Raw genomic sequence first — 23,929 nt, 5'->3', positions numbered from 1 at the left:
TATATTTGACAATAGTCTGTTTTTTCTTTCTTTTCTTTCCTTTCTGTGAGCACTAAGAGGATCTTTATTTGTAATTACGTCCATCATGGGTTGGGCCAGGTCCATGGGACAACAAATTCAATTGATTTTACACACAAAAATTGGTTTGATTTAAATATTTGATTAGTCAATAAAATTAGTTTAATTAGAATTATTCACTCGTCGATTGCCTAGTTACTTCTGAAATTCATGAATTTTTCATGAAATTCATGAATTTTTACAATAATGTTACCTCGTTTAGTGTCCCTATTTCTGGTTTGAAATGATGGCAACCTTATTTATGGGAAACATGTGACATGACCACTAAAATTCAAGCCGTCTTTTATTATTGTTTTAAACGATACCAACCGTTAATGAATTATACGAGAGTTGTTCAAAAAGTTCCCGAACTTTATTTATTACAAAAAAAATACTTCACTTACAATTTATTTGTCAGGGTCCCCTTCAAAGTAGTCTCCTCCGCAACGTATATACTTATTTCAACGGTGTTACCACTTTTTGAAAAAGTCCTGGAACGTTTTTTCCGGAATGCTCATAAGCTCCTCCGTCGTTTTTTTCCTATCTCTGGAATGGTAGCAAATCTTTTTCCTTTGAGCGTGTTTTTTAGTTTGTTGGGGAACAGGAAAAAGTCGCATGGGGCCAGGTCAGGTGAGTACAGTAGGTGGGGAAGCACAGTGGTCTTGTTTTTGGCCAAAAACTCACGAGTTCTGAGGGACAAATGAGCTGGCGCATTGTCGTGGTGAAAAAAACCACTCGTCCATCCTCCAAAGTTCGGGCCGTTTTCGCCTGATTCTGTCTCTTAGGCGTTAGTACTCCGTGTTGACTGTCTGGCCTGTAGGTATTCATGATGCACAACTTCCTTTGCATCGAAAAAACCAGTCAACATCACCTTAACATTTGAGCGAACTTGTCGAGCTTTTTTGGGGCGGGGGGATCTTTCACCCACACGTGGGAAGTTTTCGTGAAGGATTTCTCGAGTTTCACACATAGTTTCACAGAACAACGCTGCTCCTACAAAGAGCTGATTTCCGCGGATCCGATTTTTCGCCGAACTCCACAAACACCCCTTCACATAAACGGCCGTAACTAATCACCAAAACAAGATATCAACAAACGGGTTGAAGGAGGTTACTCGGGAGGTTTCCGCGGACATAACGCCTCCAAGCGAATTAAATAATAACCAACTGGAGGCGCGCTATTCAAAAAGTTCGGAAACTTTTTGAACAACCCACGTACATTTTCTTTAGATTTTAGAATTCACAATAACCATATAAAAAGCAATATATTTTTGTTTATTTATTTATTTATTTTGTTGCAGTTTAAATTAGTTGCTTTAAATATTTTATTTCATTTTAATCAGAATTACGTATTAATATTACAAAAGCAATCAATTTACTTATTTATATTATCTTCGATGAAAGTAACTTATCGATATTTTTATTAAATGTCCTTCTCGTTTGATTTTGTTCTCCTTTTAATCGACTATCATCAGATTTGCAATTTTTAAAATACCGATTAATATTTTTTAAATAGAATTTAAATATTTATATATTTTATTTATCCGTTCGATTTTTTTTCATTAAATAAATAACTGTAAAGAATATTTTTCTTAAGAAAAAATGTCAACATTATTCGTCTAAACGCGAAAATAAATAAACTGGAAATATGAAAAGACATCTTCGTATGTTATCAGATTTTAATTTTTTATCTAGTATATCTTAACACTTAAAACAAGAATAACAACGAAAGAACAACGAAACTTCATCGTTATACTCCCAAAGAGTGGATTGAACTGCTAATATTTAAACCAATGAACGCAATGCTTTTTAGCCAACCACCATCTAGGAAAAGTCCGTCTTTAACCAATGGTACTATAGATAAGAATATCCAATCGGATAAAGTTTATAATTTAACTGGGCCAATCCGCGTTGGCCTTGTTTTGACGTCACATGATCCGTAAGTGAGAGAATCAACGTTTGTTTGGAAAGTTCTTTAGCTTCTGTTTGTTGTGATCTGGTAAGTTCGATTGTATGAATGAATTTATTAATTAAAGTTTATCTTCATATTTAACATAATCGTTATTCGTTTTATTAATAGACGAAATTTAATGAATAATTGCTGAAATAAAGATAAATTAATGTTGTCATTGTCTTTCTGGTTAGTCTTAGTAATGACGGCCATTTTTTTTTATTTTTAATTTTTACAAACTTAAAAATTTAAATTTCGTTTACTTTAAGATTGAGGTAATAATTGATGTTTTTTAAAAAAGAAAAGCGTATAGAAATATGATTTGTAACGGTGTGTTATTAATGTGTGTCGATGGACTTCCATTTTCCCGCTGTTCGTTTGGCAGCATTTCAATTCAACACTTCCTTTCTATCATCTGATTGCACGTGCGTCATTGCCTTGTGAGCATGGTTCTTTTCGTTTTGATCTACACGTGTTTAATTTAGACGGCACGTGTTGCTTGTATTTAACCATTCTGATTTCAAAACATGTTTACCATTTAATGAAATTCATCTTTATTTTTTCATACGAATTCTTATTGATTCTATTGATTTGCTTGATTAAAATTTTTAAATTGGTTTCTTTGTTCGTTGATGAACGTTCTTTTAATTTGGATATAGATATACAGTAATAAGATATTAACAACAGAGTCTCATCTGAATCTGTTAATATTTACAAAATGAACTATTCTACAGAGTTCTGACAAAAGAAAATAACGAATAAAACTTTCAAAAAGTTTATATATTTTGATTTATGGTGTAGTGTTTTTTGTTCTAATAAAAATGAATTTATCAAAATATTTCGAAATAAATTATTTTGAAATGTCAAATTTTACCTGTGATTAATTTTTTTTAAACTTGTTTCTAAACTTGTGAGAGTACAGTATTTTGAAATAGTGATTTATATTTCATAGTATTCATGGAATATGAATTGATAGAGATATTTATATAAAACTTGATAACTGAATTAAGTTTATTGATTTTATTTGGCAAGAAAATTAATTTAAGCATGCATGTTAAAAAACTACCTATTTCTTTTTTTAATATAGTTATGAAAAATTTATAAAATTAATTTTTAAACATTGAATATTTCATATTATCAGAACAGTTACCTAACAGTATTTTTTACTATCTGAAATTGTCTTTTATTTTCAAGAACAGTTTTAAGCATTTAATAAGATTTATATACTTAATAATTTTCTAGAGCTTATTTTCCTTTTATTGATTTTAAGACAGTTTATTTATATTAATTTATTGAGGAATTCATTTAATATTTTGACACTATAGTTCATTTTGTAAATACAAGAAAATTTTAACTTTCTTAGAGGGTGATAATTTCATTTCCCATGATGCTGATGATAAAATGGACAAGAAATTTTAGAAGAATGAATTTGATAGTAATTAAGAATGGATAACTCAGTGATGATTTGATATTTTCTCTGGATATAATTTTATTTCAGGGTGGGAGCTTCTATTGCCAATCTCTTCCTGTAGTCAACCATGTAAGCCAAAATCCATGCATTCAAGCAGGTTTAGGTGATCCATCTTCACAGTATCATAAGATGACCCCATTCTCAATGATATATAAGAATAACAGGTTGCCTCACTTGGTGATGGGGAAACTTATTGTGCAATACCCCATCTGGTAGTTGACCATGTGAGGAATTGTCAGGTCTTTAGAAGATAATGAGGGTTGTGTTTAGGTGCATATTTTCTACAAAATGCCTATTATTGAGCCTGCTTATTCTTTCATGGTTACCACATTTGTGAAACTCTTGACAAAGGAAAACTCAGTTGTGAATGCCATAAAAAATCCTGTGACCATGTTGATCAACTATTGGATGAACAGCCCATGATTATTTTTTTCTTAAAGTAAAGAAAGGTCTAATTTAAAAAGTTTCTTTTTTCCCATGACAAGTATAGAATAAACTTTATTTTCGTATATGAATTTTGGTTTTTGCATTACTATACATTGTAATAAAAAATATCAAAAGTCTAAAATATCTAAATGGTCAACTATTGGTGCCTTTTCCATTATTTTTTAAACAATTTTAATTATCAAGAAATTAAAAAGGTAGTACATTCACATGTTATACTTTTATCAGATGTATAGTAATCAAATATGATTATATTTATATAAAAAGTTAGGTGTCATTAAATTAAAAGAAGATTTTGAAAAATTATCATCACATTTTTTATATAATTTCTTAAAATATGGAGACTTAATTACTTTTTGAATAAATAAAAAAGTTCATTATTATTTTTTTTTTCCTTGAAATTTTTCTGAGATTGGCTGATTATAACTGGCCTGTCTCATAGTAAGTCTCTGATGAAGCAACTTGCTAAAAAGATTCAGTATATTAAAAAAAAGTTTAATATGCTTCATTGGTTGATTAGAGTGCATTTTAGGCTGAATATCCTCAATCTGAAATCCATAACTGTTGCTATAGTTAACCAAAATACAAATACATTTAATGATAATGTAATTGCCTACTTCAGAAAAGTTTTAAAAAGCAGACAAAAACACACAACACTGAACAAGTTCTTTATTAAATCGAATGCTACTGAATCATCGGCAAAACAGACCCCATGATCATAATTGGAATTGCCTAATGTTTTAATTGCTATGTCTTCTAAACAATAATACTATATTAAAATAATACTGTTCTTCCCCTTCTACCACTATACTGTATTTATTTAGTACAATAAAGATAAAGTTTTACAAACAGCATAATTTTTATTCTTGTACCTTTTTTCAGGATGGGAACAGATTAATTGAATATCAGTTATTTATTATGAGAAAAATTGTTTTTATATTCATTATATTCCATATTCATTAGGCCCTTAGGAACAGATTAATGACGAATATAGAGGTTCCACTTTATATATATACACTTTAGAAACCTGATAAAATTCTTCACAGAATAGGAAAATATATATATAAAAGATTTTTTTTTTAGGTATGCACCCTGGATAAGGAGTAGAAAAAAGTTATTAGTGTGTCATGTTTGGTGCACATATCAAGGGTTGCTACCCCTAATGTAAGGGGAAAAGTAATTTTATATTCATAAGTATTATATATAAAACCTTTGACACTTTTTCTAGCAATTTCTTTAATAAAACTAACATTTTCTGGCTATATTTAATGACCTTCCTCAGATTCTACAATATGGAAACATCAGATATTTGAAAATTTGTTTTGAAAAAAGAAAAACAAATTTTCGAATATCTGACGTTCCATATTGTAGAACCTGAGGAAGGCCATTAAATATAGCCAGAAAATGTTAGTTTTATTAAAGAAATTGCTAGAAAAAGTGTTGAAGGTTTTATGATACTTATTTACAGAAGTTCTACCTTTATGTGCACAGAATTTTATATTCACTTGGTATTTTAAAAATTCAGCTTATCTTAGTAATTTGTTTATGTGTGCTTAATTTTTGTAAATATAACAACATAAAGTATATTTTTCCATTAAATTAGTAGATAGGTTTAATGTGATGTATGCTGCTTCAGTTTGATAGCAAAGTAAAATTATAGTTATGTTTATGAAATAATATTTTATCACATACATTGTTAATGTCAAAATTAAAATTGACAAAGAATGAGTTATTTGCTAATAATTACTGAAGATCAGAAATTCTGTATACTGAAAAAGCATTTATATACAATCTAGTAAAGTACACTTTGGGACAATTCCATGCTTTTGACAATGCAAGAGAAACAACAGTTTGGCTCATTGTCTACACCATTGTTCTCTAGATTTCAACAAAACAACATAAAGAAATGATTCTTTGCAGTTTTTATGAAAGCAATAAAATTTTTGATTGATTATTTAAATTTCATGGAAACTGAAGAAACATTTCTTTGTTGTTGAAATCTAGAGAACAGGGGCATAGACAAGCCCAACTGTTGCATTTATATATACAGTAGAGCGTCGTTTATCCGAATCCATTGGGGACTGGGGTTGTTCGGATAACTTATTTTTCGGATAACTGATTATGTATGAAAAAATATATTAACCTATTCCAAGTTAAAATTTTTCTCCATTGTCTGTTGCTTTGCATTGAATTTTCATTTATGTTAAGCCTAATGTAAACTTTTTAAAATAATCGTGGCTATTGTATCATTAAAAATTATTTCTTTATTTTTTACAAAACAAAATAAATATATTGAAAAATGTAAAAACAAAAAAAATACGTTAGAAGTTAATCTAGTATCAAAAACGTTTGATTCAGCATGACACACAGTCCTCAGAAAAACACCACACAAAAGTGTCAGTGCTGCCAGCTAAAACACATCAACAAAAAAAATATTGGAGTAGCCCAAGATATAGCCAAAAATTGCAGCGCCACAGCACTAGCGAAAATTTAAATTTGCCGACTGAAATTCTTTCGGATAAACGACGCTCTACGGTATATAAGAATAGGAATAAGCATTGAAAAATGTCACACACAGCCACATAACAGCCAGTCAGTCAGTTTTATTTATGATACTTGATCTATATTCTGCCAATCATGCTAGTTTTAACATTGCACTCCAGCAAACCAGAAATGCCACTATTATTTCTCTCTCACTTCAAGATTTAATCAAACATTTGAAGCATACTTATGTCATATTTTCAGTTGAAAGTTCATAACTTGCATGTGTTGAGAGTCATTATATATTCATTATTTTCCTAATTAGTTTTGTGCTTGTAATTGTTTGAAATGAAAATGATTTTTATTCTAGACTAGCTGTTACCTGCAACTTTGCCCGCAGGGGTTTGCAAGCAAACCCCATTTATATTTAGTATTTCAACAACCATAGAAATTGTTATATAACACCTACTACTGAGAATGATGAGAATTGCTGAGAATCAAACGAACTGTTTTCAATTTGATCAATTTTTTGGAACGTTTACAATCGTTCTATAATCGAACCAATGTGCAATAACAAATTTGAATTTAAAATGATTCGAACATTTGGTTAAAAAATCAAAATATATGAAAATATTCATAACAATGTCTTGAAATGTTATCAATTTAATATACACCTAAGTACTCAATGAAGACTAAACATAGTTGAAAAAAAATTGCATCTAAAATAGTACAGTAGAAGCTGTTCTTTGGGTTAAGCCTTAATCCTGTCCCTCTCCCCCATGGGGGAGAATTTCCAAAAATTCCTTTTTAGTGTGCATTCTCATGGCGTACCCTACTAAAACATAGTTGAAAACAAAAAATCACATCTAAAATAGTACAGTAGAAGCTGTTCTTCAGGTTAAGCCTTAATCCTCTCCCCCTGCGGGGGAATTTTGAAAAATCCCTTCTTGGTGTGCGTTTTCATGATGTACCCTAACCGTACTAAATTTCACCTCTAGGTTCAGCAGTTTGCTCTGGGCGATGATGAATCAGTCAGTCAGGACAAGTAATTTTATATATTTAGATGATAACTATGGTTGTAAGTTCAGTTCTGTTATAATATAGTTCTATTTTTCTTTTTAAACTTTGTGTTAAAAATTAAGAAAGTAAAATTTTTACATTCCATAATTTTTTGTCCCAAGTATCTGTTCTATGCATAGCCAATCAACACAAATTAATTTTAAATTATTTTTTGTTTTATAAACATAGGTCTTCCATAAGTTATGTAATATAGGTTTGGGTAGATTTGCAGAGAATTATATTGCATTACAAGGTGGTGGGAGAAAGCATTACATAAAAGTTTTTGTAAACAAAGATCTCAACCCTTGCATAACAGGATGATTTGGTTTTATTTCCAATCAGCTGCATAGCAAACTGTACTATTTATATCACTGCTTTGTACATAATGTTCAGTACCCTGTTCTGTGTATTATTTCTTATAATAATTAAGGGGTTATGCTAGGATATACAGTAGAACCTCGATTATCCAACCCAATTGGGGACTGGGGTTGGTCGGATAATTGAAAAGTTGGATAACCGAAAAGTATGAAAAAATCCATTATTAGTGTAGTATATTATTATATCCCAGGTAATTAGTATATTAGCATATCGCTATTAATCTACTTCATCGATGTTAAGCCTAACAAAAATTTTTAAAAATAATAATCGTCGCAATTGTATCGTTAAAAATTAGAAAATTAAGCCTCATTTAAATACTAGCTCCCTTTCATGGTCGAATGAGGGTTGCCAGCTAAAACATGTAAAAATAATATTAAAGTAGCCAAGACATAGCCAAATATTGTAGCGCCACATCACTAGCGGACATTTGAAATTTGCCGACTAGGACGGTCGGTTAACCGAGGTGTCGGTTAATTGGGGGTCGGATAATCGAGGCTCTACTGTACATTAATTAAGCAATGTTGGAGGTGGGTATGATCTTTATGATTGATCTAAGCAATATAGTCTGATACAATTTAGTAATCATTTGGCTTTAAAATATAACTACTAGCAGATGAGCCCAGCATTGCTCAGACAAAAAGTAATGAAAACAAAGATTAAGATTATTAGATTATTTCATACTTCTAATCCTTCTATTCTAGTAGCCCGGGACACTCCCTAGTGTGTGTTCTAGCAGCAGCAGTGTTATTCTATGGTATAAATAATAAATTCCTATTACAAATAATAATAACATACTGAATTTATTATTGTTACTTTAAATAATAGCTAGAGGGTGCCCTTAGTGGCCATGTTTGGCATACAGTAACAGAAAGAAAGAAAGAATTCAGTTTTTTCATATTTATATAGTTAGATTTGTCTTGAAAGTTTGTATTTGCCTTACTTCCTTTTTTTTTAACTTCATAAAACATTGTCTAATGTACATGTTCACATCCATTTTCAATTACTAATCTTGGAAAATGAAAGTTATGCATTCTATGCATTTTTAATAAAAATGCCTGTATGTTGTTTGTGATGACATTGTTGGTAATGCTGGAATGGGTTGTCATATTTTTAACTGTCTCAACATGAATTTTTCATTATGGCATTGCATTTTGTTAAATGCCAGAACATGCTATGACTTTATTAGTAGCTGGGACATAAAAGGTTTTGTTATGGGTGTTTCTTTAAAGCCATACTGTTTTCTGGTTGTTTTTTTTCTTTGTTAATTAATTAAGCATTTTTTTATCTTTTGGTGTAACATGTATATTTAAGAATTTTAATACTTTCAACAAAATTAAATTGTTTTTGCACAACTGAATTTTGGAAGCTTTTCAGTAAATTTAAAACTTTTCTTTATTACAGAAAGCCAGTATTAGATGGTGCTGTAATAAACTTATCCATTTTTGATTGCTTAATGATTATACAAATTTATTTGGTACACTAATGTGATATGGGTCTGAGAAAATAATCTAAAAGATGAATTTGTGTTTTGTAATAAATAATATGTTTTTGTGAGACAGTGCAATTTAGATTTGTTTGACTTGTTATTTAAGAATGTAAATAGTCATGATATGTTTACAATCAACATTTTGCAGTTTTTCTAATACAAGAACTTGAAAATGACATAGCCAACATTTTTGTGTATTTTTTAGTGTTTTGTGAAAGTAAAACAATTGAAAATATTTAAAATCATCTGCATTGTGATGTGCTGAACATGAATCACAATCCTTTATTGTGAAAATCTATTGTTAAAGAAAAAATTACATTTAATTTGAAAAGTCATTCTTGGCTTTTAAATTCAAAGAGAGGGAAATTTGATATTTTTTGTTTCAGGGATTTTAATGCAGCAAAACAAAAAAGAACTAAAAAAATAATCATTATTATTATTTTTATATTACAAAATATATTACAAAATTTAAATTATTTCATCACAAGGATAAACGTACATTTATTGAGGTAACCAAAAATTTTATATGTGAAGTCATCATTATAGTTATGTTTTCAATGGAGTTTAAATAGTGATAGTTCTAATATTAAATTTGCCTTAATAAAAACTTTCTTTAATATAAATGGAACTATATGCTGTTGGATAATTTAGAATAATAATAGTTTTACTATTCCACAATGGCAATTTTTTTAAATCAAGAGATAAAAGTTTAATAGTTATAATATTGAATTGTCCTGTTTAGATGTGAAAATTTGAAAAATAGCTAAATATTTTGATTATGGCTAAGGAATGTGTTTGTTAACTTTAAACCATTAAACAAATGAAACTTTAATATACTTAATTTTCAGAAGAATAAGATATGGCTCGTACAAAACAAACTGCGCGAAAATCAACTGGTGGTAAAGCTCCTCGTAAGCAGCTTGCTACAAAGGCTGCAAGAAAAAGTGCACCATCGACAGGTGGAGTAAAAAAACCACATCGTTACCGACCAGGTACTGTGGCTCTTCGAGAAATTCGTCGTTACCAAAAATCCACAGAATTGCTAATAAGAAAATTACCTTTTCAACGATTGGTAAGAGAGATTGCACAGGATTTCAAAACTGACCTGAGATTTCAAAGTGCTGCAATTGGAGCTCTTCAAGTATGTATTGTTAACTAAAATTATTATTATTGTATATATATATAATTATTCTCAATTCTTATTTCAATTACCTATTTGTGACTGAGTGAATTATTAAAATTTAGTATTGGGAGTAAAACATCATCCATTGTTTCTTGATTCTTGTCAATGAATATTCAAGGATGTTATCACTAACAATAATTGGCATGAAAATAATTGCATTTCTGATCTATAAGAAGAAATGCACTTCTAATAAAACACTTATAACAATGTATAAGCATTGTTAATCAGTATTTAGGATATTTTTTTAATGGAGATGAAATGGAGAGCAGTCCTGTTAAATTTTTAAATATGTGCTAATTAAAATCCAAACACTTGAATTCTTATTTCCTATTCTTCATACAGGATTTTAATTTATATTTTTTGGCATAATTAAAATTTTCACTGGTATTAAGTAATTACTAGATATGTGACATCAAGAAACTGAAGATGATGTTTATCAATGTAGTTAGACTGGGTGGGGAGTTTGAGCACTGATATGTCACAAATGAACAATTATAAGTGATTTATTGTTGAGAAAAGAAAAAAATATGATGAAAAAAACAGATAAAAAAAAGAGAAGTGTAATAAAGAAATTAAAGTAAACAAAAAAATAAGAAATAAAAGAATAATAAAATAAAATCATTTGGCATTTAAGTGGGAAAAGTCTTGGATAAATTGGAGTCGCATGTTAAAAGCAGCCACATTTGAGATTTTGTCCAGTCTCCACTGAGGGAACTACGTCTAAAACAACATCAGTGAGTTGCTTGACATGATTAAAAAACATGTATTTGAAATAGTTACATAAAAGTTGAAAATTTCCAATGGGACAAGAGGAAGGAGTTGAGCCAGTTTAATCTGGAGCAGGGTCAGTAGCTTGTATTCAGGTCCACTTCAGACATGATCCTGGTGTCTATGCTGACCCCCACAGAAAAACCAAATCGCCCAAGAAAAAGACAAAATTGCTTTGTCTCTGCCAACCATTAGGCCTACATGACATTAGTGCTGTGATCTCCATGTGGGGTACACAAAGTGTTACGTCACATGGAGATCACAGCACTAATGGGGGTACGTCAAGTTTCACTTTGTACCCCCTATAAAATATTATATTATAGAGGGTATAGCTTAGAATTATTTTGTCTTAGGGGTATGTGATCAAAAAAGTTTGGAGATCACTGAATATGTAGAGTTGACATATTTTCAGATCCCTAAAATATATCAAAAATTGCTAAATTCCTTTTCTGCTACTGTCCCAATTAAACATTTAAATTATGTATTCCCATTATTAGAGCTAGGTAACATGGTGCCATCTAGTGGAAATGAGGGACATTCCTTTTTTCTTAGAATTTGTATAACTTTTCTGTAGTTCAACTGAAATTCATCAAACTGGAAAAATATCAAGCAACTGTGTGCCTTTATATTCCAAAAAAACAGCACCCAAAAATGTCAAAATGCTTTTTTGTTATTAAGCGCCAAAGTGAAGAAAGTTGACACTTGTTTTTTGAATATATCTTTTCTCAGAGTGGATTATATTTTACAAAAAGTATTTCTGACAAAGGACAAGATTACACTGAGCATTTTGACGCCAAAATCATGAAAATCTAATGTGGGAATTATTTTTAAAAATTCTGACAAGAAAGTGAAAATGATACCCCAGTAACCTGTGTTTTGCCCAGGCAATTAATAATCCCTAAATATTTTATCAGCTTGCTTGCTTTTTATCCAGAAGTTATATAATTACAAATAGTAATGTATTTATACCTGCAGTATGTCGTGAATAGTGCTAAATCTAGTAATGATCATTGTAAATGATTAAGATTTTAAGATCAAAGTTTTAGATCATAATTTCACTTAGTTATTGTACAAAAATAAGCAAAGTCTTATAACAATTTATTAATTCTAAAACAAACACTCCTGTAATTTTTATATGTTAACTATTTTTATCTTTAAAGTTAGTGATTAAGTCAAAGATACTGCTTTCATGATCAAACTTTTGAAGACTAGAGGAAATTTCAAATTAGAATGCATAGAACATAACAATAATTGGTCTTTTTCTATGTATGATATAATATATTACAGTGATGTGGTCAGAAATTTTTGAGTGTGTGATCATAGGCAGACCAGTCAGAGAATCAAAGTAATAAGTTTCACATTTTAGAAAGTTGTAAAGTTGTGTTTTTGGAAGTCCTCAGTGCTACAGATGTAACCATGGTGGGATAATATTGGCAACAAATCCAATCATTATAGTAAAACAGCATAAGTCTGAAATATTTTTCAACACATCACAAGATTCAGATTGCTCTCTATTGAAATTAAGGCAAAATGCATTATATAAAATAATCTGTCAGTAGGATCATGGTACATTTTCAGAAACTTGTACCAATAAATCTCTCTACAATATAGTCTCTAGTTTGAGTTGATTGGGATTGGGTCATCCTTGAACTATTACAATATATAGCAATACATCCATTGTATTAAAATGTTGCTTTAGCAATAACAATAATGTATTGCACTTACAATACATTGAAATATGTGACCCTATCATTTGACAACACAATAAATTGAAAGCCAGTGTGCTTACAATTTCAGTGTATGGTGTTTCATCACACACATGATTTTAGTTACCCAAATATGTAATTCTTATGCATTCTGGTTGAGTACATATACTTTGGCTTGAGGCTGGTAGTGTTTTGAACTATAAAGATTCTACTCTATAATATAGATATGGATTCAACATTATATATATCATATGAGAGTGACTAAACTGGTTTTTATGAAACTTTGTAGCTGTATTTAGGATAGTAATGGGAAGGACATAAATTAATTTCCATTTCCAAAATTGTTCAATTTTATAAACTTTGATGGAATTATGATGTTGTTTTCAATAGCAAATAGTTCAATCTATCAATAGTTCTTATCAAATCAAACCCACCAGTGGCTAAATGGCTAAACCATTAAACACTGGTTGTGAGTTGCACCTTACTAGTGGGCTGACTGCTTTAAGTTTTCTTGATTTTCTTCATTTGTCTAACACCTAAATAGAGGCCAGTTTCCATAAAAAGTCCTCTTGCAGATCCATTGCCTTACTCCACTAATTCAATCTACTTCTCATCAGGAGACCTATTCTGAGCTCTTCCGATAACTCAACGAGAGTGATACACGGGACATTCGATAAGTCCCCTTTGCGAAAGGCAGTTAATGAACCTTAGACAAATCACTATTCTGTGCTCCATGTTAAGTGTGTTTTGCTATGGGTAGTTGCTCGAGATGTATCTGGGTTCCATGCTATCAATAGCTATTACGCTTTAACCAATCACAGTTTAGTTAGCATTGTATTTTTGTCACATGACTGCAACCTGCCATTTTCTAAGTGAAGCACGTGGTTTTAACATTGTTGTGTATCAGCGCTAGTGAAATAGTTTTGTTTTAAAAATGTCGAAGAAAGGACAATGAAGCCAGCGAACTACAAGTCACCAGTTTGAGATTCTCATTAATTTTATGGAAGAAACCCTAAATTAATGTCAGGGAAGTTAGATGCTTCCTTTACGTAAAAGATCGCCAGAAATTGTGGCAAGAAATAGCAGACCGTCTGAATTCCAATGGAGTCGGCTCACAGAAAGATGGCATAAAGTAACCAATAGCTTTGAATATAAATATATGACTATCATTTTAATTTATACATATGCGAATGAAACCTATTTCAGAAGTAATGTTCATGCTATAGCTACTTAATTTAAATTTTAAAAAGAAAGCAATTACATTATTCATACAATATTCATAAATAGTTAAGGTTATTATTTTTAAGCAATACAACATAGTTTATTAACTCTCTCCAATTGCTCGTGAAGTAAAATCATTCTTACATCAAAAGACTTTCGTTACGTTCCTAACGGCAGCTCGAGAGTGATCAATAACAAAAGCTTAGTTATCGCACGTGGCTATTGGAACCGAAAACGAAACATATGGCTTGGAATAGCATTTTCACAGTTGATTAAACGTGAATCACGTGATTCCGATACAAACTGGTTTTTATTGTATTTGTTAGCTTAACAGCACTACTCAGAATAGGTCCCCGGGTCTTTTACATGAATAGGAAGTTTTGCCCAGAGGCTGGTGTATGTGAAGTGAACCATGAAATTCAAATACAATAGGCTAAAGAGGAAATTAGAATGGTCAGTGTTATTTGAGCAAAATGTGCAGGACTGAATGTATGACCATTGCTGTTTATACCATATCAGACTTATCTCTGGAATTTCTTTTAGTGTAAAATTGTTTTTGGTTGGATTACACTGCTTTGGATTTTGTTTCTTACGTCATTGTTTAATAAAATGAATTTTGAATAGTTAGTCTTTGGTTTTCCTAAAAAGTCCCTGGATATATAAGTAACTACATCAGTAGTTGATAATTTACTAGTTATTGCCATTTAGAAATGAAAAATTTTAAAATAATCTAGTTAAACATGAAAACTGTTCAGTTGTACTGCCATGGAATTGAATTAAAAACATGTAGTGTAAAAATTATTCCAAAGGAGAGCCACTGTGGCTTATAACAAGATCTAATTCAAAAATAAATCAGCTGGTGAAATATTATTGTAGAAAATAACTTGATCAAATTTGTAGAGTTCAGAAGAAAAACTTTTAAGTAAAGGTTCTATTGGTAATTAATGATATTACATATGTTACATATTAGTTGTTAATTATATTTAAATAATGTATTTGATACATAAGGCACAACTTTTATCCAAAAACAAAGCTCAAAAAATCCAGCAACAAATTGCTTAACTTTCCTGGAAACAACATTTAAAATTGCATGTGGTGCCATTTGTTATATTTTATTTAAGAAACTTATATTTTTAATTATCATAAAATGGCAAAAAGCTTAATTTTGAGGGTAGAAATGAGTTTTATAAAAATTTGTAAATGTTAATGACAACTAAAATCTTCATTAAGTCCGATCCTCCTATCTCCCCAGCTCTTTGACCTTTAACCACAAAAATTTAATAGCATCAATCCTATTAATATATAAACTTCTCTGCAATTATAATAAATTCTTATTTTTTGTTATGGGATTTGTTATAATAGACCATTATTTTTTTCATATAATTGTCATTAGGGATGTTTTATCTAACTCACTTTTTTAACTGTATTAGTTTTAAATGGAAATTATATGCTTAAAAATGGAAAAAAAAAATGTATTAGGATATCATCATTGCATTAATTCTGTTGATTTAGTTTATAGATGCAGAATCTGAAATCTGTGTTCTAATAACTGGTAAATCATTTCAAGGTTCTCCTTCTTTATCAATATTAACTAAAATTTAATTAATCTATAAATATAATTTTGTAGCAGCATGCAGGATATAAAACGAATATATTAATTAGTTCTCTTGTTCAAAAAAATCCAATTACAAAGCTTATCTGCAAATTAAACAGATAAGTAAAGTAGTAACAATAATAAACTAAAATTAATTTATTTCAATGATTAATTGTTAAATTTCTTTTTTTAGGAAGCAAGTGAGGCTTATCTTGTAGGATTGTTTGAAGATACAAATTTATGTGCTATTCATGCTAAACGTGTTACCATTATGCCCAAAGATATCCAGTTGGCAAGACGAATCCGTGGAGAACGTGCTTAATGTGTATATTGCCCGGCATATTTCTGTATGAGCACTCACCACCTCCATCACCAATTTACAATCAACATGATCATCAGAACTGCATCTTAGTAATGTTTTATATACTGGAATCAGTTTTGTAGAATTCAAAACTTTTGTATATCACAGATTTATAACTTATTTACAGCTCACACAGATAATTACTGGGATCAAGATTTTTTGCACTTCTCTTGTCTAGTAGCTTGTGACACTCTTCCACTCCCTTTCTTGTTCATATGACTTTTACATGATTTCATTGTGGTGTGACGTGTTACATGTTTTTCTTGTTGATCATTTTTGTGTATTCCTTACCTATTCAGTGTAATAAGTGATATTGCCCTATATTGGTAAGGACAATCAGTATATATATATAAATTTATATGTATATGTATATATATTATATATATATAATGATTTAGAAACTAAAGCTAGTATTGTATGTAGTTTAAAAATAACCAGGTTATTTTGAATATTTTCTTTTTGTAAAGTGAAATGTTGATAAAGAGGAATAAAACTTCACTGCCATGCTGGTGATAACATCACCAAAAACTGTTGGTTATGTAAAATAAAATTCAGATTTTTGCCAATAAGGCAATTACAGATCTCTACTATCAACTTTGAAATGACTCCTTTTATTTGTTACTATGTTCAATAATAAAGCTTTATATTCCAGAAATTTGAGTTTTATTTATTGTGTTTAAGTGCATTTTCTAGTTCTGAAGTATCTTTACCTAATTTCTTGTGTTCTTGAATAGCTGCTTTAATTAGTCCTTCTTCTAGACCTGGAACTTGTTTCCAAGCACTCTGACTTCCCAACATTTCATCAATATCATTTTCTTCTCTTAGAACACAGAAATAAATCAGGAAAGTTGACAAACAAATGGCTATTACAAAACCTTGACTTTTTGGTGTATCACTTTGAACACCTTCCAAACTATTTTTGGCTTTCCAGTTTGCTGCTTTACTAGAAGAAAATTTTATTGGTTGATCATCATCTGAAATTTTAGATGATATCCTTCTGAAATAAATATAATTGATTTGAATCAATCAAACAATACTTGAAAGTCATTTATATAATAATAAACGTCTCAAAAAGTATAATTAATTTTAATCATAACAAAAGTACTTATTACTAAATTTTTATAAAAGGAGGCTTTATAGCAAGTATTCTTTGAGCACTTATGTGATGTACAGATCAAATCAATAAAGTAGTATTTATTATTAAAAGCAAAACTTGTAGGTAAACTTTGAATATTTTTAAATCCCAGAACAGTTGACTTTCTTAAAACAGTAACATGGATAAAATAGTCAGCCATGGACATTTCAGTAAGAACATTGTCATATAAACCTTTTATATTCACATTTAAATTTATTGAGGAATAAAAATAGGCTTAAATCATACAACAATTTTTATTCTTAAAATTATTGCATTAATATAGTTAATTTTATTACTACCGTGATCAAAAAGTATCTGGAAATGGTTCATTTAAACTGCATGTGTACTGTTGACATTTAATATGACTTGTCAGCAATGTGTGTTGTCTGTTTTCATTTGCAAATAAATGCTTGTTTTGTGTGTAAAGAATTTTTATGCTGGCAATTTTTCAAAGTGTTGAGTGTAATTGAGCTATGAACTTGCATTAAGAATCTTGCATTTTATTGAACCATTCTTGATACTTTTGATCACGGGTATGAATGGTTTGTATCTCATTGAAGTTACCTTTTATCATTTAACAACATGTATTACAAAATGATTTTAAAGAAAGTTTTAATGATATAAAACAAAAACTCTACAGGACCTTTCTATTCTCTCCTTTGCTGTAATGTTCTATATCATCTCAGCAACATCCAAATTGGCATAGTGAAGGTTAAAAGAAACTACATTTGTGCATTCATGAACCAAATGCATAAAATTTTCTTAAAATTCACAGTAATGCTTGCTTCAATTAACTAAAAATGAATACAGTAGAATTCTAATTCTTTTCCTATGAAGAATTAAATCAGATACCACAGGGGTGGCCAACTTTTGTGTACATAAGATCTACTTTTTATCTTAAAAATGTGTTGCAATCGACTTGTTGTTGTAGGCATAGTCTAAGTGGCAAGGGGAGGTGTGAAATACATACTAAGAAAAGCCACAATTTAATTTAAAACATGAAGAAAAGGTACATTTTAAACAGAAGAAAAATTGAAACTCAATGTTGTCACTTTTGGGGACCACCACTTCACCCTTCCTCTTTCTACTGTGTCCCGACCTACTCTCTCTGTCCCTCTTCCTGCCTTTCTTTTTTTTTTGGTTTTATGACCGTTTCTCTACATTTCTTATTTCCCTTTTACAACTGTACACAAATGGATTGGATATGGACTGACAAAACCACATCCGAGGGAGGACACAGAGGTCCAATATCACTACAGTGGTGTTTGGTTACAAGTGTAACACATTAAGTCCGAGCGATCAACCAAAATTGGCTTTGCGATCGACTTGTTGGCCATCCCTGATATACCAAGCATTATCATCAAGTTAGGATAACCTATCCTAAGTTCTAAACAATGTAAATTTATTTCTCATTAAATACAAGCTAGACAAAAACATGGTACTATCTTATTTAACTAATATTTAGAAGCAAGTGCAAAAGATTATAGGTTATTGGTAATGGCTATTCAAATGGTGTAGTTGCATGCACCCAATCCCCTTTATTGTGGAGTGAAATCCTGTCTAGCATAGTTTATTCCTCTGAAGGGTTACAATTTGAAAATTACTGTTACTAAAAAAAAGTTGATTTCAAAACCAACCATTATCAATGGCCTGATTATGAGTATGCCTTGTCTTGTATATCTGTAAGAGGTCATCATATTCCATTATAAACTTTAAAAAAAGTATCAAACCTAAAATTTCAGAGATTTGAACATATTGCCTTCCATATGATAATTGAAAACATTTGTCTGTTTTAATTAAATAGTTACTACCTTTGTCATTGTGAATCTTTATATGCCAAAAGTTTCTACTTCCTGTTAGGCAATTTAATGTTATTAAAATGTATTTTGGATACCAATGTGTTACATAGTGTGAAATACACACAGAATTAAAGCATTACTCAATTTGTATCCTTAGCTTTCAGTTGATTGTTCATTTGTACAAACCAAACCTAAAAAGTTAGTATCAACTTTAAACCCAGAAACCAGTAAGTAATGAAAGAGAAACATTAATTAATATGTATTTATATAAAAAAACAAAAAAATAAATTGAGAAAATAGCCTAATTTATAATAAACCTGTCTAAAAGACTATGTCTTACATACCTAACCAATTTGTAACTTAACATAACCGATATAACCTTTTCTTTCTATAGTAAATATTTTAAGTAAACTTTATCAAATTCTTTTCTACAAAAATGCCAATGCATAATTACTGTATTCTAAATTACATAAATTAATTTTAAAAAGTTGTTAAAATGTCAAATACTGTAATTATATTAAGATGATTTGCTTTCCCTGCTGAAAAATTAAAATGTAGAATATAAAAAGCAACATATTTAATGTTCTCAGTAAACATATAAATTGTTCAAATTTTAAAAGTTATATAAATGTTCTCTTTTGTTGGTTAGGAATTAGCATCTCTGTAAAATCTATTATAGTTTTCCTCAAACAATAGATCATTAAAAAACACTCTTTTAGTAGCCTACAGTATAAGTTTAATCTGGTGCCTACAAGACCAGAGTGGACTTTATTTTTGCAAATTTGATAAGTTATGTGATCTGAACATTGCAGACACAGCATATTCTGGCAAAAAATGTTCAGCAGCCATATGCTTTGGATTTGTTTACACAAGCTCTTTAATCAATCAGATGATACATTGCATGATTGTAAAGCGTATAAAGCAAAACCTTCGATTCATTCTATTTTCAATTCCCGAAAGATTGGTAAGAGTAAAGTATCGGACACGTATACATACGATTCACAAAAGCTATATGTGCCTAAATGTGAAAACTTGTTTTTAGATGCACTTCATCCCTGCAATGGCCTATGGGAAAGAAAATACATCATGCATGTATGTGTGCACTAGTTCTAACAAAGCAAGTTTTATTTAGAAGAATACAATGTAGACTATGTATAGTTTACCAAATTAAGTTCCTCAGAAGTTTGAGGTCCTCCTAACTAAGTTATTCTAGAGATGATGGAATTGTTTCATCCAACACCCTCTCATTATTATCGGATTAATGAATTTTTACCATAGTATAATTTAGCAGCTAATAAACTGTAATATAATCAATAGAATTATAACCAAATATGTAGAAGTTTATTGGATAAAGAATTCACTTTCAAATTTAATGACAAAATTTATTAAAAGTAAATAAGCAAATTTGATAAATTTATATATATATATATATTTTGTTTTATTAAAAGAAATGAATGAAGTAAGATTAAAAGCCAAATTATTAGCAATGTAAAAGAAATCTTAATGCATTTCTTAAAGTTGGTACAAATGTATGTGTTGATGATATGAAAATGTATTTTCCATCTTGCAGTTTAAAAAAAAAAAAAAACATTTTATTTCCAGAGTTTCATATCATGTAATTGGAATATAGTTTTGAAAAGAAACATTTAACTAATTATTATTTCTTATAAACATCACTAATGAATCAATAACCAATTCTTTCTGAACAATGGAAATACTAATGAATATGTATTTTCTTAGCATAAGGTTGCTGTTGAGAACAAATCACACAGGAACACTTTTAGTGGAAAAAGGCCGGTTTACTGATAGAAAAGGATATGCATTTCATTATGTGCTAGAATAAAAAAGGGGTAACTTAAATATAAAATTAAGTAATCAATTAAGAGACGAAATTTTATAAAAAGGAAATACCTGTAGGGTGTGAAATAATTCCAGTGAAATGTACAAAAAACAGACCAGATAGGAGAGGTTAAAAAGATGTAGTATTTCCTGTATCATTCTCTGAATGTTTGGTGTGTTGAACTACACAGTGGAATACGATGGAGGGAGGTAGTACTGTACATCTTAATTAATGGCTTTGCTACTTAGGAATGGTTGCCAGATGTCACTGATGACAGCACCAGTATTTAAATTCATTCTGTGTATTTCATTTGTTTTGATAATTTCTGTTCAAAATATTTTCTTTTAATAATATTTTTTTCGTTTTTAAGAATCTTGACACTGTTGAGTGAGATCTCGCAGCCAGCTTGGTTGCAATGAGTGGCGACTGCTGAGTTGGTGTAATCATAATTCACCATTCTTATATGCTCTTTTATACAGGTTTTTAATGCTCTGCTAGTTTCACCTATGTAATAGTACTTTGAATAACATGTACAAGTAAAGCTGTAAACAAGATTATTTAAAAAACATCATTATTATTATTAAGAAATTTTTGATTTTATTGTTTAGTGTGGGTGTTAAAATTATATTATATGGTATTAGTATTCTTTGGATGTTCTCAAAAATAGTAGGGGTATAATCTAAGTTTTTGTAAATTATTTGTATCTTTGGTTTGGGTTGACCTGACGAGTGGTTGTGTAGCCATTTATTGATAATTCTGTTTGGGTAGTTATTTAATTGAAAGGTACGATAAATTTGATCTATTTCTATGTTTTGGTTTATAGTAGCACTTGTACATGTTTTGATTTTGTTGACATACATATTGAATATGTTCTTTTTAATATACATGGGTGTGCTGGAGTAGTAATTGATTACTTTACTGACGTCACAGAGTTTTGTATATTTTTTAAAGGTTATGAAATTATCATGTCTTAGTATAGTGATGTCTAAAAAATTAAGTTTGCTGTTATTTTCATTTTCTATTTTGAAGCATATATTATTCTGGATATTGTTGACGTACTGAAGTATGATTTGAGGGTTGGTTAATTGTTTGTTATACACAACAAAGCAGCAATGGTTGTAGAACATTATACCCTGTAGTTTTTGAATAATATTGTCGATATTAATCATGCACAGTTCAGTGAATTTTGGACCGATGCAAGACCACATAAAGATACCATCTAATTGTCTAAAGAAACCTTTATTACAAATAAAATAATTATTAACTAAAACAAATTCGACAAGTTGGGTTATCCATTTGTCACAGTTTAAACTATTTAATGTATTTATTAAAAACCTTTTTTGGATGAAAGGGTACATGTTTTTTATATCCAGGCTCAACATTCTCATATCTTTATTTATGTTGAGATTTTGGAGGTTTTTTTATGAACTGGCCAGAATTTTTAATGCTATTAATTGGATTATCAAATATATTTAGTTTATTTTTAAGGAATTTCTCTAAGTTGTAAAGAACATAAAATTTAATGTCAACCAGTGGGCAGCAAGATTCATTTAATTTATGGGTTTTTACTCTGATGTTGAGTCTGGGTATTTCTCCAGTTGTAATCAAGATTATTATTAATAAGATATCGAGTTATCTCGTCAATGGGAATGAAGGGGTTTAACATCGTTTGCATTAATATAATTAGATTCTTTAAGTTTTTTTAATCATTTTTATTAAACTTTCATGTATGCTTAAAGTAGGGTCTTCGGTTAAAGTGTGATATTGAGAGGAAGGGACTAAATTAAGTTTAACTTTATCATATTTTTCTTTTTCCATTATAACTATTTATTTGGATTTATCGGCAGGGACTATAGCTAAATTGTTATCAGTTAAAAATTTTTTAACTTGTATGAGTTTGTTATAAAATTTAATTTGTTTGATTTTTATGATTACTAGTATGTTTATAATGATCTAAAATGTGTTTAAAATTGGCCCTGACATTAGTTTCTATTTTAGTTAGTATGTCCTCTAAATTTACTATGAAATTTTTATAATTAATTTTTGTTGGGCCATTAAAGTTTAAATCTTTGATTAAATATTTAACAAAATTAGGTATTGTGCAAGTACTTTGGTTTACTACTAACATCTGTTTCCAACAATGGCAACCTTATGCTAAGAAAATACATATAGTAAAGAAAACAGCAAGCAACCAAGAACTAATGAATATGCTTTTGTCTGACATTAAAGAATTACTACTGATTCTTACATTAACTTCTATTATTTAATTAGTTATAGAGTATCAATAATAATATTTTTAATACACAAAAAATCATAATCAGCTGCACATAAAACATATTTAAATCTTATAAAATTTTAAACAAATTGTTGAACTAAGAACCAAGTATTTATCTTGGTATTAAAATCACTTTAACATTACACTATTCAGAACCTGTGACCGGTGCTCGATGCGTATATGTTGTATATCACTGTCGACAAACATTTTCGAGCGATCCCTTCGCTCTTCTTCGGGTCGACTGAAAGTCAACAGCGATATACAACATATACGCGCCGAGCACTGGTCACAGGTTCCGGATAGCGTAACGTTGATTTCACCCCGGTGCTGAGAGTAGAACAGTTCCTATTTTTAAAATCACTTTATCAAAAATAAATCATTATGGAATATTCACCTCTAGAGAACTAAAAGATTTTGTTCTGTTAGTTATCAATATGTTAAATATGACAATTTAACTCTATTATTTCAATTAATAATGCTTATTATTCAATTTACTTTCAATATAAATATTTTATTACTGTATATTCTTGTAAGATAGGAGAGAATANACCAAAAAAAAATTTATCTTTAAGATATCTCACCTTAAAAAATAAAGATTTGTCGAAATTCTGAAACAATTATGGCAAATTTTCAAGAGGGCCGCCATTTTGATGCCGAATTTTCCCGCCAAATATTTTCGATTTAATATAAGTTTTGAGAATATCGTAACATACAATTACTT

General features: G+C 29.7%; 2 protein-coding genes across 2 annotated transcripts; one reads left to right on the top strand and one right to left on the bottom strand.

The window, feature by feature from the left end:
* The first annotated feature begins 1,901 nt into the window (after window positions 1–1,901).
* LOC111614954 (histone H3.3) lies at window positions 1,902–16,814 on the top strand. Its single transcript, XM_023356330.1, has 3 exons — window positions 1,902–2,055; window positions 10,175–10,467; window positions 15,992–16,814. Exons 2-3 carry the CDS (start codon window positions 10,186–10,188, stop codon window positions 16,118–16,120), a joined length of 411 nt encoding a protein of 136 aa, XP_023212098.1. The 5' UTR covers window positions 1,902–2,055; window positions 10,175–10,185; the 3' UTR covers window positions 16,121–16,814.
* On the bottom strand, window positions 16,806–23,926 carry LOC111614955. Its single transcript, XM_023356331.1, has 2 exons — window positions 23,790–23,926; window positions 16,806–17,156 (listed from the first exon to the last, which is right to left on the bottom strand). Exons 1-2 carry the CDS (start codon window positions 23,852–23,854, stop codon window positions 16,823–16,825), a joined length of 399 nt encoding a protein of 132 aa, XP_023212099.1. The 5' UTR covers window positions 23,855–23,926; the 3' UTR covers window positions 16,806–16,822.
* Between the last annotated feature and the right edge of the window lie 3 nt (window positions 23,927–23,929).

Source organism: Centruroides sculpturatus, unplaced genomic scaffold, assembly GCF_000671375.1.
Source record: "Centruroides sculpturatus isolate CEXI.00-Female unplaced genomic scaffold, Cexi_2.0 scaffold1640, whole genome shotgun sequence".
NCBI classification, from domain to species: Eukaryota; Metazoa; Arthropoda; class Arachnida; order Scorpiones; family Buthidae; genus Centruroides; species Centruroides sculpturatus.
The sequence above is the reverse complement of the archived record's forward strand: the minus strand, read 5'-3'. Positions and strand labels throughout refer to the sequence as shown.